Source organism: Vigna unguiculata, chromosome 2 (assembly GCF_004118075.2).
Source record: "Vigna unguiculata cultivar IT97K-499-35 chromosome 2, ASM411807v1, whole genome shotgun sequence".
NCBI lineage: Eukaryota > Viridiplantae > Streptophyta > Magnoliopsida > Fabales > Fabaceae > Vigna > Vigna unguiculata.
Window position 1 is genome coordinate 16,008,504 of NC_040280.1, and position 17,722 is coordinate 16,026,225.

A 17,722-nucleotide genomic window follows, 5' to 3' on the forward strand; every position below is an offset into this window, starting at 1 on the left:
CCCTCCTGGTTTTTGCCCAAACGCCAAACATTCTGCTCCGTGATACCAACAAAAACTAACTCAAACTGGATGGTGAATGCTCAGCATCCCAAGCGTGGAAATGTTTGCTTTGTAATTGGTGCGGTGGAGGACCTTGGTAAAAATGTCAGCAAGTTGATTGTTTGAACGAATCGGAAGAAGACGAAACAAGTTATGTTGAATCCTTTTGCAAACCACATGACAATCAATGTCAATGTGCTTGGTAGGTTCGTGGAAGGTGCGGTTGTGAGCGATGTGTCTTGCTGATTGACTATCATAGCACAACAAGGAGATTGGTTTGAACTTGTGAGTCTTGGAGGATATAGCTAATCCACTAGATCTCACATGTAGTGGTTGCAAGATCCATATATTCATCTTCTAAAGAGGACCTAGAGATGGTGCTATGCTTCTTAGTCTTTCAGGAGACCAACGAACCACCTAGAAATATGCAAAACCAGTAACGCTTCTTTTGGTTTATGGGCATGTAGCCTAGTTAGAGTCATTGAAATTGGGTGTTGACACTGGGGAAGAGAATGAGTACCCTAGAGAGGAGGACTACCGAATCATAGCAATCAAGAGTGTATAATTGAATCTAGGAGTGTTTGGAGTTGAAGTCTTTATAAATTATATATTTGGCTCTATAAGAACAATAACCAAATTTTGGTGTGTGCAAAAATAAGTTGAGAGGATATATTTTTCTCAACTGATTCCACCAAAATTAATAACAAAATCTTAAGGAAAAAAGATTAAAAATGCCTTTAGAGTAAATAAAAACTTTATTTAAAAATCTAATTGAATAAAAATATTTCCTAAATTCGTCAACTATTGTGAAATGAGCTCATATTTAAAGGAGGAGAGATATCAGGCAAGAACTTATAGAAAGAAGGTGGAGTGAGAAAAAGAAAAAAATAAAAATAAAAGAGACACCGAGAGAGAAAACAATGAAGGAAAGTCTCACACCCAATTTTTGTATTTTCAACATGATTTTATCTATTTTAAATGTTTTATTAAATAATTGTCTTTTAAAATAACGAAGGAAAATCTCAAACCAAATCTTTATATTTTCATCTTAAGTAAATGTACGTAACTGTATGTCTATTGATTTTAATCTTAATTCTTTTATATAATTATAATTGATAAATAATACTTATTTAAGTTTTACTTAAAGAAATATATTAATGGAAATACATTCTAGAGTGACTTTGCGTCTTTAGTTATTGTTGTTTTTAATTTTATTTATTTTGAATTTCTACTCAATAATTTATTTTTAAGCATATAGGTAAAATACTTTTATCCACATATTATTTAAAAGTTACTTCAGATATAACTTATTCTTGTAAATCCTATTCAAAACTTATTTTAGTACCTGAATTTGATAACTGAATTTCAAGCACCTTATTTAGGTAGTTAAATTCAGTAGCTTAGTAACGTATTTCTTATAATGTTGATGCAATAATTTTACAATATTGAGAAGGATTTATTGTACGTGCAACTTACTTTGTTGATGTTCACCATCTTCAATTTCAATTTGATTATGTATTTAATTAATTACAAATATAATCACAATAGGGCTTCAAATTAAAATATAATTCATATTATAATCGTAATTACAAGGGCATAATAACTAATTTAAAAGTATTATGCAATAAGAACGAGAAGGTTTCTTGAGTGATGAATTTTCTGAAGGGTGTTAAGACTATGCATGCACTAGGTGGCTATGGACTAATCATAATATACAATGATCTCACCTATAATTTGAAAATACTAAGCTAGACGAAATAAATTATAGGACACCACAATCGGAGAAGGTGACCAATATTCCAGCAATTCATGATGCACTAGAATGTGTTGAGTAGTAGTAATTAATCATACTTTGGGAGGAGGAAGTAACCATTTTGAGCCTTCTATCATACCAAGACCAAGGTAATGCTTAACCTCTGCGTATTTAAGTTTCCTTGTCAAATGAGAACGCCCTGTGGCATCTGCACCAGGTCCTGTGTTCATATACTCTCCAAAATAAAGAGTTCTGCAGTTGATCAAGTATGAAAACGAAATATTGTTTAGAAGTTTATAATTAAAACAAAGAAATAGGAAGTATTATGCATCACAAAACCATTGTCATGAAAAATTAAATTAGAAAGTTACTTGTCATATTCCTTGTGATTATTGTTACTCCACCCTGCCTTGTTGAAAATGTTGCCCATGTTACAGTAAGAAAAGATCACTGTGGAATAACCAAACCATGCTCTTCCCAAGTAAGCACCTGTTCCAGTTCCAGTAAGTTCACAATGGACAAATGAGAAGCCATTGTCCTCTTTCTTACTTTTTCTTGCTTGTGCGGTTATAAAAGTAAGCCCTGAATCACCTAGCGTTCTTATTTCACAATTCTGCATCAGAAAATAAAACCTCAATATTTATTGAAACTATATTTTGAGCACCATATATTAAATGTAAATGGAGTTTAGGAATTTTTATATACCACATATAATGACTTTCCACTTCCAAAAATGTAATCAACAGTTCCTTGAATGTAGCAGTCTTTGAAAAAATGTCTATTTGCATCATCCAATAATGTGTCTTGGTAACTATAAATCTGGCAATTATAAAATGTGGCTTTGTCTCCAGAAATTCGTAATGCAACTGCTTGACCTTTTACCGTGTTTAGACCAGGTCTTGGTGCGGAGTTCTAAAACATCAAATTCGTAAACCACATAAGAAATTTTTTAACAGAAATGTTGAGGCATTCATAGTATACTAACCCGGATTATTATGTTTGCCCCCACAAAATAGTCTGATAAAACAGACAATGTCCCACTTTCAACAGTGCCATATTGTTTTGCCGTGCCTCCATAGGTCAATGTTGGCATTTGCCCTGGGGTCCCATAGAAGGTGATGAAAGGTTTGTTATTTGGAACAACGATTTTCTCTTTGTAAGTTCCAGGTCCAATATGCAAAATTACACGCTTCTTGTTCCCGTTAGGTATGCTTTTAAGGGCATCGGTGATGGTCTTGAATTGCCCTTTGCCATCTTGCCTTACCTTAATCACCGTCTGACCTTGTTCAGCAGCTACTAATTGACTGTCTAGAGTACCCTTTCTGTTATTTAAAGGCTTTACATTATTTGAAAACCATTGTCCTAATTGAGTCTTATCAGAAGGCATTGGTGTATCGGCAGACAACACAACCTGGGTTGTCAGAAAAACTACCATCAGAGTCAGCTGAATGCTAAATCTTGTAGGTTTTGAGGCCATATTTGAAGTTATTTTCTTTTTTATGTTTTTTTTTTTTTTTTTGTTTTGATGAATACACAATTGCAACTCAATTTATAAGAGGTACAGAACATTAGGGACTCTAAGTTTGAAACATTGCATATATCTAGGAGAGTTATTTTCATTCAATGGCCCTTCTCGTTTGAAGCTAAAATTAACTCGGAAGTTAAAAGTTGAGGCAACTGAATTGTTACAGTAGATCATACACGTATATAAATTGAAACAGAAAATATTTTCTCCACACATAAAATAGCACAATATTTGATATGAACCTTAATGGAGATAGGATCGAATAAGGGTCTTGAATGGATTGGAACAGAATTGACATGGAAGAGAATTGGATACGAATCAAACTAGGACAGAATCACTCATCACTCAATTCCAAAACGCATCTGACTTAGCTATGGACGTTATTATTCATAGAGTAAAATCTGATTCTAGATTTTGAACCTTTTTATAATTTCAATGGAAATAGACCAGCGGATTTAACATTCAAAGGAAAGACAATGGAGTACAAAAAACCAGCAAAACTTACAAGACAATTGAGGATAGCATCACACCATCCCACACGCAACCATTATACACATAAGCTTCACACCTATGATGGCTGGATGTTCTTTGATTCACACAAAGATTAATGAGCATCACACTCACCCAAGTTCTTCACGAAAAATGGAGAATAAAATTTCATTCAAAAAAAATATCTGTCTGTTGTTTTCCAGCCACATTGTTTTTGTCTAAAAGCTGAATTTGCTACCCAAGGTAACCACCCACTACCACAATAACCGCTCCACTAAGTCTAGCAATGCGCCACATGGCTTGTGCTGAAAAAGGCACCTTACATACCAATAAAAATACACGGAAATAACCCCTAAACACATGACAATAACGAATTAAAACATTACATTAATTAAAACACACACACATAACACGCTAATAAGTCCCCATGCCACCATGTGCCACCAATCAATATTTTCACGCCTTTTGGAGCTCAACTTCATCCTTAGCTTCATCCTTCCAAGTGATCAAGTAAACAAGCTTATGTGTAGGATCCTTGACCACATCTTCTAAGAGATTTAGAATTAGCCTTTGTAATGTTGCCTTGGTTTGCTTGGCCTTGGATCTCGTCATAGGACCTCCTATCCCTTGTAGAGAGTTCTCCTCTTCTTTGGTTAGCTTGGATCCAGGCTGGTGAGAGATGTCCTCATCATTCCCTCCCTCTTGAACAGGATTGGTCTCCAAATCCGAACCATTTTTCTTCAAAGCCGAACCATCTTCACCTGCATCAAACAAAGATAAGTCAGCAACATTAAAAGTAGGAGACACATTATACTTACCTGGCATTTGGATCTTGTAAGCATTGTCATTGATCCTTTCCAAGACTTGGAATGGTCCATCTCCTCTAGGCAGCAACTTGGATTTCCTTTGTTCGGGAAATCTCTCTTTCCTCATGTGTACCCACACCCAATCTCCTGGTTGGAACACAACTCTCCTTCTACCTTTGTTAGCTTGTTTTGCGTAGCTCTCATTCTTCGTGGTGATTTGATCTTTAACTTTCTCATGAAGCTTCCGCACAAACTCTGCCTTTGCCTGTCCTTCAGTATGCTTAAACACAGAAATGTTAGGCACAGGTAATAAATCAAGTGGAGATAAAGGATTAAACCCATACACTACCTCAAAAGGAGAATGATTAGTGGAAGAATGGACAGCTCGGTTATAAGCAAACTCAATATGGGGTAGGCAAGCCTCCCAACGTTTCAGATTGTGCTTCAACACTGCTCTAAGCATAGCACCAAGTGTCCTATTAACCACCTCAGTTTGGCCATCTGTTTGGGGGTGACAAGTAGTAGAGAACAACAACTTAGTTCCTAATCTACCCCACAAACTTCTCCAAAAGTGACTCAAGAACTTAGAGTCCCTATCACTCACAATACTCCTAGGCATACCATGTATCCTAATGATCTCTTTAAAGACAAGGTCAGCAACGTGACTAGCATCATTTACCTTTTTGCATGGAATAAAGTGAGCCATCTTGGAAAACCTATCTACCACAACTAGTATGGAGTCTCGGCCAGTACTTGATCGAGGCAAACCAAGCACAAAATCCATGGACAAATCCACCCAAGGGTGTTCAGGAACAGGAAGAGGAGTGTATAAACCTTGGGGAAGAACTTTAGACTTAGCTTGTCTACACTCAATGCATGACTCACACAGTTTGGCTACATCCTTTTTCATGTTAACCCAATAGAAATGCTCATGCAAGATGTCATAAGTTTTAAGCACTCCAAAATGACCCATCAACCCCCCTCTATGTGCTTCCTTCACTAAGAGTTCTCTAATGGAAGATTGAGGAACACATAGCCTATTTGCTCTAAACAAGAACCCCTCAAATCTATAGTACTCATCCTTGGCCATCTTTTCACACTCCTTGTACCTTTGGCCGAACTCTTTATCCTCCTCATACAACCCCTTCAACACTTCCAAACCCAACAACTTGGTCTCAACCATAGATATTAGCGCATGTCTCCTAGATAGGGCATCCGCAACCACATTTCCTTTCCCTCTCTTGTACTTAATGACATATGGAAATTGCTCTAAGAATTCAACCCATTTGGCATGTCTTGTATTAAGCTTACCTTGACCCTTGAGATACTTAAGAGACTCATGGTCACTATGGATAACGAATTCCTTGGGAAAAAGATAATGTTGCCAAGTTTTGAGGGCTCTCACTAAGGCATAGAGTTCCTTGTCATAGGTAGAGTAATTCAAGGCTGCTCCACTCAATTTTTCACTAAAGTATGCTATGGGATGGCCTTCTTGAAGTAGAACAGCTCCTATACCTATGCCAGAAGCGTCACACTCTATCTCAAAGGATTTGGAAAAATTGGGCAATGCTAGGATGGGTGCACTCACTAGTCTTTGCTTAAGAGTTTGGAAAGCTTTCTCTTGTTTTTCCCCCCACTTGAAGCTCACGTTTTTCTTCACTAACTCATTTAAGGGGGCTGCCAAGGTGCTGAAATCTCTCACAAATCTCCTATAGAAACTAGCCAGGCCATGAAAACTCCTAATATCACTCACGGATTTGGGTGTTGGCCACTCTTGTATGGCCTTCACTTTGGATTGATCAACTTCTACCCCTTTTGAACTCACCACAAAACCCAGAAATACCACATGGTCTTGACAAAACATGCATTTCTCAAGATTAGCATACAACTTTTCATGTCTCAAAGCAGATAACACAGAATGCAAATGTTGAGCATGCAAGTCCAAATCAGCACTATAGATCAGAATATCATCAAAATACACTACCACAAAATGCCCTATAAAATCTCGTAGAACATGATTCATCAACCTCATGAATGTGCTTGGTGCATTAGTTAATCCAAATGGCATAACCAGCCACTCATACAACCCAAATTTGGTTTTGAAAGCAGTTTTCCATTCATCTCCTTCTCTAATCCTAATTTGGTTGTATCCACTTTTCAAATCAATTTTTGAAAACACTTGTGCACCATGCAATTCATCAAGTAAATCATCAAGTCTAGGAATGGGATGCCTATACTTAATGGTAATGCTATTCACACTTCTACAGTCACTACACATGCGCCAAGAACCATCTTTCTTAGGCACCAAAATCACAGGAACAGCACATGGAGATATAGAATCTCTTACCCAACCTTTCTCCAAGAGAGCTTCCACTTGCCTTTGTATCTCCTTGGTCTCCTCGGGATTGCTCCTATACGCTGGCCTGTTTGGAATGGTGGCTCCAGGTATCAAATCCACTTGATGTTCTATTCCCCTCAATGGTGGTAATCCACTAGGCAAATCCGAGGGGAATACATCCTTGAATTCCTGCAAAATAGAAGAAATAGAAGATGGCAAGGAAGTGGGAAATTCAGGGTTAGTATTCAAAACAGGTTTGCATATAAGCATATATAAGGGTTGCCGTGCTAACAACACCTTCCTCACTTCCCTCTCCTTTGCTATCTCTCTCACATTGGTGTTTCTCTCCTTGCCTCTCTTTTCCTCTCTCTTAGTGTTTGATCTTTTCTCGTCACTCACACTCTCTACCACGCTCCCACTCTCAACTTTCTTTTCTCTCATGATTTTCTCTTTCAACCTCACTTGATCATGACACACCTCTTGTGGGCTTAAAGGTTTAAGCACCACCTTCTTTCCTTGATGTGTAAAAGAGATCTTGTTGGAGAATCCATCATGGATGGTCTTGTGGTCATGCTGCCATGGTCTCCCCAACAATAGATGACACGCCTCCATAGGCACCACATCACATGAAATCACATCAGAATAAGTCCCAATGACTATGGCCACCTCCACTTGCTGCTTCACTTTAATTTCTCCTTCATCACTTAGCCATTGCAAACGGTAAGGTCTAGGATGAGGCTTGGTAGGAAGATTCAACTTGGATACTAGCCTTGTACTAGCCACATTAGCGCAACTCCCACTATCCACAATCACCATGCAAAGTTGCCCTTGGACAATACACCTAGTGTGGAAAATGTTGTCCCTTTGGCTTTCATCCATGGCTTGTATATGAGATCCTAATAGTCTCCTCACCATCAACAATCCCTTCTCGTTCATTTCTGGTCCAACATCCTCATCCTCCTCTCCTTCAGATTCTTCATTTGCATCTGACTCACTAGAATATCCTCCATCATCTCTAATCACCACAGTCCTCTTGGTAGGACATTCATATGCATAGTGCCCCTTGCCTTGGCATTTGAAGCATGTAATGTCTCTAGTTCTTTTTGGTACAGCTTCATTGCCCTTAGAAGGCTTAGGATCCGCTTCTTTGGTGGCCTTGGTACTCATGGCCGAACCGGTCTCTCCCTTGGCCGAATAGGGTGATGACTTATATCCCTCCCTCTTAGCCTTGTCCTTCCACCCATAAGTAGAAGACGACGCCATTCTCCTTGAAGCTCCCTTCCTTTTGAGTTGCTCTTCTACTTGGATGGCTTTATGGAGAAGATCCTCCATCTCCACAAACTCCTGCAACTCAACCACATCACGGATATCATTATTCAACCCATTAATGAACCTAGCCATTGTTACCTCAGGATCTTCCTCAAGCTTAGCTTGGATCATCAACATCTCCATCTCTTTGTGGTAATCCTCCACACTTCGGCTTCCTTGAGTAATTCTTTGAAGCTTAAACTTCATATCCCTTTGATAGGATGCAGGGACATATCTCCTCCTCATGAGCCTCCTCAATTCCTCCCATGTGTCTACTGGTGGATCTCCATCTCTTTGCCTCTCCCTTTGAAGCTTGTGCCACCAAATCAATGCATAGTGTGAGAATTCGGATGCTGCCAACCTCACCTTTTGTTCCTCCTCAAAGTTGCCGCAATCAAACACATTCTCCATCTTGAGCTCCCAATTAAAGTAAGCTTCGGGATCATTCTTTCCTGCAAAAGAGGGAATGTTTAGTTTAATTCCTTGGAGAGGATTGCTCCACTGCTCCCTATTCCTCCTTTCTTCATCATATCTCGCCACCCTTGTTTCTTGCCTCCTTACACCTCTTCTTGTTACTCCATCATTCTCCAACCTATCAATTCTCTCATGTATCTCATCATTGGCTTGTCGGAGTAATCTTTCAAGATGTTGAGTAAGAGCTTGCATTTGAATGGGACTAATGCCTGCCCCTCCTTCTTGGTTTGAATCTGCCATCTCACAAAATAATGCTTGTAGACAAGATAAAAGGTTAAGCCAAATAGAATCCAGCACCTAATCTACCTCACCAAATAATTTCCTCTCAAGTGTTTCTCTCAATTCGGCTTTTACTAATAATGTAAATTTCTCTCTAGCCTTTTACCACTCTTGATGCAATCAATCCTTGAGAGTCACAAAGTTAATTCAGCCACACAAAGATGATCTACCTAAATGCACAATGCGCATATAACAATTATAGTAATGATGCTATCACTAGAGACCAATAAAACAAGATACCAAAAACACATAAAGAAGGCAAAGAAAAAACGAGACACCAACAACACAAAGACACACTAACACAAAGCAATAGCTCACGGTGTTGACTCACAATACATACTTGAACATTTCAGAATCCAACAACTTTGAGCATACAGCAACTCGCAACATATCATGCCCATTCAGATTTTCAATTTGAACACACCACCATTTAAGGTTTTTAGTTTCGGACATTTGTGTATAGCAGCCCTAACATGTAATAGCCCTTGAGTTTCTTTTCTTTTTCTTCCAGAATTCAGAAAACTAACTTAACAAGTTGCAATTCAGATTTGTTGCTGTTCAAGTATACAAGACAAACCCTTAACCTGGCTCTGATACCAAATGATATGAACCTTAATGGAGATAGGATCGAATAAGGGTCTTGAATGGATTGGAACAGAATTGACATGGAAGAGAATTGGATACGAATCAAACTAGGACAGAATCACTCATCACTCAATTCCAAAACGCATCTGACTTAGCTATGGACGTTATTATTCATAGAGTAAAATCTGATTCTAGATTTTGAACCTTTTTATAATTTCAATGGAAATAGACCAGCGGATTTAACATTCAAAGGAAAGACAATGGAGTACAAAAAACCAGCAAAACTTACAAGACAATTGAGGATAGCATCACACCATCCCACACGCAACCATTATACACATAAGCTTCACACCTATGATGGCTGGATGTTCTTTGATTCACACAAAGATTAATGAGCATCACACTCACCCAAGTTCTTCACGAAAAATGGAGAATAAAATTTCATTCAAAAAAAATATCTGTCTGTTGTTTTCCAGCCACATTGTTTTTGTCTAAAAGCTGAATTTGCTACCCAAGGTAACCACCCACTACCACAATAACCGCTCCACTAAGTCTAGCAATGCGCCACATGGCTTGTGCTGAAAAAGGCACCTTACATACCAATAAAAATACACGGAAATAACCCCTAAACACATGACAATAACGAATTAAAACATTACATTAATTAAAACACACACACATAACACGCTAATAAGTCCCCATGCCACCATGTGCCACCAATCAATATTTTCACGCCTTTTGGAGCTCAACTTCATCCTTAGCTTCATCCTTCCAAGTGATCAAGTAAACAAGCTTATGTGTAGGATCCTTGACCACATCTTCTAAGAGATTTAGAATTAGCCTTTGTAATGTTGCCTTGGTTTGCTTGGCCTTGGATCTCGTCATAGGACCTCCTATCCCTTGTAGAGAGTTCTCCTCTTCTTTGGTTAGCTTGGATCCAGGCTGGTGAGAGATGTCCTCATCAATATTTTTGTGCAATAACAATAGGTCATAAAGAAATTAGGAAATATTAGAAGGTAGATTTTTATACATCATTAGGTAATGGAAACTTAATATATTTTGCTATTCCTTATGATTCTTTTTTGTTATTAAAAATGCTAGAAGGAAAATATATAAGAATGTATTTATTAACACACTTTGTCCATTTTCTCTTCATTAGTCAAAACATGTTTTTAAGTATGTTATTTTGGAACTTTAACACCCCATTTAATTAATAAAAATAATTAATGGAAGCGCCACACAAAAAAATGTAGAAACGCATTCCAAGAATTTAAACCTTACTCCTTACAGTATTCGAGGCACACCATGATGCCAAAACATAACAGAATACAAGAACCAAAGACTAACAATAGATGATAGGGTATTAAAGAGTAAAGCAATACATAGGCCATAACCCTAACGAAAAGCCCAAACAAAATGTGATGTCCAACCCAGACAGACTATGCAGCGCAATCATCTCTTCCTGGTTGACCTCGAGTGTCTCTCGCATCTGCTCACATTAACAAGTTGATGATCATCAAAAAAGAAGAATGACCACATACAAGACAATCAAACAAGCAAACAGGGTAAGCTAGAGTAGATACCATACATCAAGCAATCACATGATATTACACGATCCAAGCAGTACATATATCATCCAATCATGTTATGACTTCTCAAGCAATACACTAGACTCTGACTGAACTCATCCGGATATGTATAATCTAGTCAGATTCAGCGGATGCTTGCACTTGTGGTGGATACCTCTGCTCACCCCTGAGCTAAGTGTTACAATTGTTATAATGTTTCAATCCCCTACACACAAGGTTAGCCCTTAATGAGTTTCAGGCCTCCTACTACTCTCACCACAAGAGTCAGTTCGTTCTAAGTGAGACTAACTGACTCCTTAGAGTGTCAAGATGCAACCTTACCTTGAATCCTTACCAAATTATACGGATGGGGCACCACCATGAACACCCACTAACAGGAGTCATGGAATTACGTCCCGACCACTGAAGCACGACCTTGAAATCTCACCTAGAGATTTCAAGGAATTACGCACTGACCCATAACAAATATATTCAAACAATCAAATAACAATAATCAAGCATTCAAACCCCATGTCAACCATTGTAACCACTTCCCATTCGTATTCCATGTTGAATCCATACCATCTCATTCTTCCCAATTCACACATATAGAATTTCATCTCATATAAGATCACATGCATCATACGACTCATGCATAATCATTCTCCTCATGCTTTTAATATAACAAATCAGCTCAAAACAGTTGCCAATCATCAAAGAATAGAGAAAACAACAAACATTCCAGTACCCTCGCCCAACTCCTCGCTCAGGCCCAAAGCTCTCGCTTAGGCGAGAGGGACTCTCGCTCAGGCGAGCTCCCTTTGCCCAGGTGAGAGCTCGACAATCTGGAATAGGGGCCAATCGCACTAGCTCGCTTAGGCGAGCTCTCCTCACCTAAGGAGGCATTCTCTCGCTCAAAACAAGGACCACCCGCCTGAGCGACAGCTCGCGCAGAAGGCCTGGGTGAGCCTCTACCAGTCTTGCTTAGGCGAGCCTCACTGGCCTGGGCAAGATTATCAGTTCCCGTCCCTATTCTGACCTGTAGTAGTCTCATTTTCGAATCCAAACAGTCACACAAGGCATCCCACATATCCATAACAACGTACAATCCATACAAATACTAAGCATACCCAAGAACAGGCCAAACATAAATTAAAACTTGAAACCCTAACTTCCTTTACCTGGAAAGGGGTTAAAAAGGGGCTTTGGCAGCCAAGCGTAGAGAGCGCAACAACTCTATGAACGAACTGAAGAGCTGAAAGAAATAATGGAATAGAACTAAGAAATGGGTTACCATGAAACCCTAACTAGAAATACGAATAGGGGTAATGGAGACCAGTACAAGCTAGTAAAACGGATCTGAGCTAGCTTGAAGATGATGGTGCTCTAAACCCTAGCAGAGCTTCTGTTTTGTAAGGGAAAGGAGTCAATGTTTGATTTTGGCAAAGTGAGAGCAGAATAGGAGTCTTGGCTGCTTTAGGGGCCTTGGCACCCTATGGGCCAGCCATTAGGCCCATCTGCTTAGGACAGGCCTTTAAGACTCAGGGCAAAAAAGGAATAGAAATAAAAATAGGTCTTACATTCTCCCCAACAAGAAAATTTTAAACCTCGAAAATTGAACTTACTAGGTAAAAAGATGCGGGTGTGATTTCCTCATATCCTCCTCTAACTCCCACGTAGAGTCACATGTCCTCTGATCCCATATGACTTTGACAAGACTGACCGGTTTTTCCCTACGTTCCTCAACTTTTCTATCCTCTAACGCGATTGGCGGTACTTCTACAGTGAGGTCCTCTCGGATTCGTATATCCTCAGCCTCTAACACATGAGCCAGATCAAACACATACTTCCTCAACTGCGACACATGGAACATCGGATGAAGATTTGTAAACTGAGGGGGCAAGGCTATCTCGTAAGCCACTAGCCCAATCCTCTTGGAGATTTGATAGGGCCAAGGAACTTAGGAGAAAGCTTCCTTGAGCGGAGAGCCCTTCCCACACTAGTGGTTTGAGTCACCCTCAGGAACACATGATCTCCGGCCGCGAATTCTAAAGGTCTCCTCATACGGTCAGCGTAAGCCTTTTGTCTACTATGAGATGCCTGCATCCTGTCTCTCACCATCCTTACCTTCTCAGTAGTCTGCTCCAACAACTCTGGTCCGACAAGCACTGCTTCCCCATCCTGATACCAGCATAGGGGAGTTCTACACTTCCTGCCGTATAGAGCCTCATATGGCACCGTGCCAATACTCGCATGGAAGCTGTTGTTGTATGTGAACTCTATCAGAGGCAACACTTCATCCCACGCCCCTAGATGATCCAATATGCACGTACGCAATAGATCCTCAAGTGACTGAATCATCCTCTCAAACTGACCATCGGTCTGAGGATGATAGGTTGAACTCATGGTGAGCTTGCTACCCAAGGCACTCTGTAGCGTCTGCCAAAACTGTGAAGTGAACCGTTGATCTCTGTCTGATACAATGCTCGAAGGCACCCCATGCAATCTCACAATTTCTTTAATGTACAGCTGGGCCAACTTGACCATGGACATCCTCAAGTTCATCGCCAAGAAATGAGCACTCTTGGTCAATCTATCCACAATAACCCAGATGGTGTGATGCACCCTGAAAGTTTGTGGCAAATGGGTCACAAAATTCATGGAGATGCTATCCCATTTCCACATCGGCATCTCCAGAGGCTGTAGGATCCCATCGGGTCTCTAGTGCTCCACATTTGCCTTCTGACAGGTCAGACAGGCTGATACAAACTGGACCACATCTTTCTTCATCCCCTGCCACCAGAAAGTCTCCTTGAGATCCTGATACATCTTAGTCATGCTAGGATTCAAGCTAAGACGACTTTTGTGTCCTTCCCCAAGGATCAACTTTTTCACTTCGACGTTGTCGGACACACACACTCTGCCCTGGAACCGCAGTATCCCATCATCACCCATAGCAAAATCCTTTGCTTCATCTGACCCAAGCTGTTCTCGCACCCGGTTCAAGCTGACATCCAACAACTGTCTCTCCCTAACTGAATCCAGGAAATCACTAGATATAGTTAAGGTACTACACCTAATGGATTCGGATCCCAACTCCACCTGCAACTTCATATCCCTGGACTTCTCTAGTAGCTCCACCTCCTTGATCATAAGGTGAGTCGTATGTACAACCTTCCTACTCAGAGTATCTGCCACTACGTTCGCCTTCCTTGGATGGTACAAGAGCTCGAAATCATAATCCTTCAAGAATTCCATCCACCTCCTCTGTCTCATGTTCAGCTCATTCTGATCAAATAAGTACTTAGGACTTTTGTGGTCGCCGAACACACGAAACTATGCACCATAGAGATAATTCCTCAAGATTTTCAAGGCAAACATTATAGCTACCAACTCTAGGTCATGAGTGGGTAGTTTCTCTCATGCACCTTAAGTTGCCTTGAAGCATAGGCCACCGCCTTCTTTTCTTGCATTAACACACAGCCAAGTCCGAGATGGGATGCGTCATAGTAGACCTTGAAAGGCTTCCTGACATCCGGGATCACTAGTATCGGAGCACTGGTCAATCTCCGCTTCAGCTTTTGAAAGCTTTCCTCGCACTTATCCGTCCAAGTGAAGCGTTGGTCCTTCCGAGTAAGCTGTGTCAGAGGTGCCACTATCTTGGAGAATCCCTCTATGAATCTCCTATAGTAGCTAGCTAACCCCACAAAGCTCTTAATCTCAATTGCAAATTTGGGACTCTCCCACTTAACCACCACATCAACCTTTTCTGGATCCACCGCTATCCCCTGAGCGAATATCACGTGCCCCAAGAACTGTACCTCATCCATCCAGAATTCACACTTGGACAACTTGGCATACAACTGTTTCTCCCTCAGAACACCAAGCACCAACCTTAGGTGTTCTACATGCTCCTCCTGAGTCTTGGAATAGATAAGTATATTGTCTATAAAGACTACAACAAACTTATCTAAGAATGACCAGAAAATTCTGTTCATGTAGTCCATAAACACTGTTGGAGCATTGGTCACACCAAAAGGCATAACCACATACTCGTAGTGTCCATATCGAGATCGGAAGACTGTCTTCTGCACATCATCAGCCTTCACCAATATCTGATCGTATCCCGACCGTAGATCTATCTTTGAGAATACTGATGACCCATGCAGCTGATCCATCAAGTCATCAATTCTCGGGAGAGGGTACTTTTTCTTTATTGTCATCTTGTTCAGTTGTCGATAGTCCACACACAGACGTGAACTCCCATCCTTTTTCTTCACCAACAGCATTGGTGCTCCCTACGCGAAGTACTGGGTCGGATGAACTGCTTCTCCATCAGCTCCTCTATCTGTTTCTTGAGTTCCACCAACTCTGTCAGAGCCATACGGTATGGAGCCATCGACATTGGACCGGTTCTTGGTACCAGATCTAGAGAATTCCATCGACATTGGACCGGTTCTTGGTACCGCGAGACGATAACAACTCAGGTTCCTCTGAGTTGGGGAATAACAACTTCTTCTCTCGGCAGTCTATAAGGATGCGATTGGTAGAGAGCCAATCCATTCCTAGGATGACCTCCAACTCCTGTAGATGTAGGCTGATCAAATTTACTTTGTACCTGCGTCTCTCGACCTCCACTAGACACCTAGCACACAAAGACGATGTTCTGACCAAACCTGACGCTGGAGTAGACACCACAAGTTCACACTATAGCTCACACACCGGTAGACTCAATCTTTTCACAAATGCATCTGACAAAAAAGAGTGTGTCGCTCCAAAATCATACAGCACACACAAGGATTCACCAGTAATCATGCATCGACCTAAAACAAGATTACTTGAGCCGACAGCCTCTGCTCCTGTCATGGCATAAACTTTACCCGTCGCTTGAGGCCTGTTGCCTCTGTTCCTCTGCTAGTTTTGCGCAGGAGTCTGAACTGGAGGTCGTGTCGCTGTTCTAGCAAGGGCGGGACAGTCTTTCCCAAAGTGGCCTTCCTTGCCACAGTTGTTGCACTGACGATAGCCTTCCATGCGCGGGCAAGCGCTCCTCAGATGAGGGTCTCCGCATATGTAGCACTACACTCGGCCTTGCTGGGGAGGAAGGCTCCTAGACCCTTGGGACTGATGTTAGGGTCTATCATATGGTCTCCTTCGCTCCTCATGTCTCAGCTTGGACCCAGATGGTCCACCAATCCTCTGGGGTTGCTGTGGGCGCTGGCCTTCCACTTCGTTCTTCATCTTTTCCATCACTTGCACTTTCTCCACCAGTGCAGCAAAGTCCTTGATGGATAGAGGGGCTACCATCAAGCGGATGTCTCCCCTAAGGCCGTTCTCGAATTTCCGGCATCTCCACTCCTCATCAAATGGCAAGGTATAGCAGCGGCTGAGATGCTTGAACCTCTCAGCATAATCCGCCACGGTCTTGCCTCCCTGAGTCAGCTGGAGGAATTCCACCTCCTTGTCATACCAGACGCTGTCTAGGAAATATTCCGAGAGGAATTTCCCCCTGAAGGCCTCCCAAGTCACTGGCTCCTCTCGCTCTTCCATGATGGATTTCATGCTGATCCATTGATGCTCAACTTCCCCGGTGAGCATGTACACTGAGAACGCCAGCCTATTCTCCACAGGGCACATCTTCGCATCAAAGATCCGCTCTAGATCCTTCAGCCATTGGTCTGCGGCATCAGGACTAGTCTTCCCATTAAATTTCACTGGATGGTGTTTCAGGAAGTCTTCCAGACTCCACTCTCTGACTGGCAGTCGTGGCTCAGGACCAAATGCAGGTGCAGCCGCCCTGTTCTCCTCTAACTAGCGGAGGGCCTCCATATGCTGCCTGTGAGAATCCTCAGCAGCCACTCTTGCAGCCTTCCTCTGCTGCATTACCAACTGTTGTTGTTCTAGCGACGCTGTTTGTCGCTGCATCGATGCCTAATGTTATTGCATCATCGCCATACTCTGCTGCGTCATGGCCGCCACCATGGCTTCTATAGCTCTAGCGATATCCGGTGCATCGCCTTGAGAGGATTGAGAGTTCTTGCGATGAGGTGCCATGATTCACTGACACACAGGAGATCACTTGGTTAGGCTTGATAAGACAAGAATTTAACTAAGAACACTCAGAAAGACACAGAGAAAGCTAAGCGGACATCCAAGTATACAAACCTAAGGAATGACCGCTCTGATACCATAAATGTAACACCCCATTTAAATAATAAAAATAATTAATAGAAGCGTTACACAAAAAAAAAAGTAGAAACGCGGTCCAGGAGTTTAAACCTTACTCCTTACAGTATTCGAGGCACACCACGATGCCAAAACATAACAGAATACAAGAACCAAAGACTAACAGTAGATGATAGGGTATTAAAGAGTAAAGCAATACATGGGCCATAGCCCTAACGAAAAGCCCAAACAAAACGTGATGTCCAACCCAAGTAGACTATGCAGCGGAATCATCTCTTCCCGGTTGACCTCGAGTGCCTCTCGCATCTGCTCACATCAACAAGTTGATGATCATTGCAAAAGAAGAAGGACTACATACAAGACAATCAAACAAGA

General features: G+C 41.2%; 3 protein-coding genes across 3 annotated transcripts; all 3 read right to left on the reverse strand.

Annotated features, from left to right (window-relative positions):
* Positions 1–1,590: 1,590 nt before the first annotated feature.
* LOC114174356 (putative pectinesterase 63) lies at positions 1,591–3,294 on the reverse strand. The gene is made up of 4 exons (XM_028059194.1): positions 2,778–3,294; positions 2,498–2,704; positions 2,164–2,405; positions 1,591–2,044 (listed from the first exon to the last, which is right to left on the reverse strand). Exons 1-4 carry the CDS (start codon positions 3,267–3,269, stop codon positions 1,885–1,887), a joined length of 1,101 nt encoding a protein of 366 aa, XP_027914995.1. The 5' UTR covers positions 3,270–3,294; the 3' UTR covers positions 1,591–1,884.
* A 968-nt stretch (positions 3,295–4,262) lies between these two features.
* On the reverse strand, positions 4,263–13,729 carry LOC114174518. Its single transcript, XM_028059354.1, has 9 exons — positions 13,181–13,729; positions 12,888–13,019; positions 12,346–12,471; positions 12,059–12,284; positions 7,359–8,965; positions 6,987–7,274; positions 5,338–6,908; positions 4,625–4,977; positions 4,263–4,567 (listed from the first exon to the last, which is right to left on the reverse strand). Exons 1-9 carry the CDS (start codon positions 13,727–13,729, stop codon positions 4,263–4,265), a joined length of 5,157 nt encoding a protein of 1,718 aa, XP_027915155.1.
* Positions 13,730–16,291: 2,562 nt separating this feature from the next.
* On the reverse strand, positions 16,292–17,215 carry LOC114174520. Its single transcript, XM_028059355.1, has 2 exons — positions 17,119–17,215; positions 16,292–16,968 (listed from the first exon to the last, which is right to left on the reverse strand). Exons 1-2 carry the CDS (start codon positions 17,213–17,215, stop codon positions 16,292–16,294), a joined length of 774 nt encoding a protein of 257 aa, XP_027915156.1.
* Between the last annotated feature and the right edge of the window lie 507 nt (positions 17,216–17,722).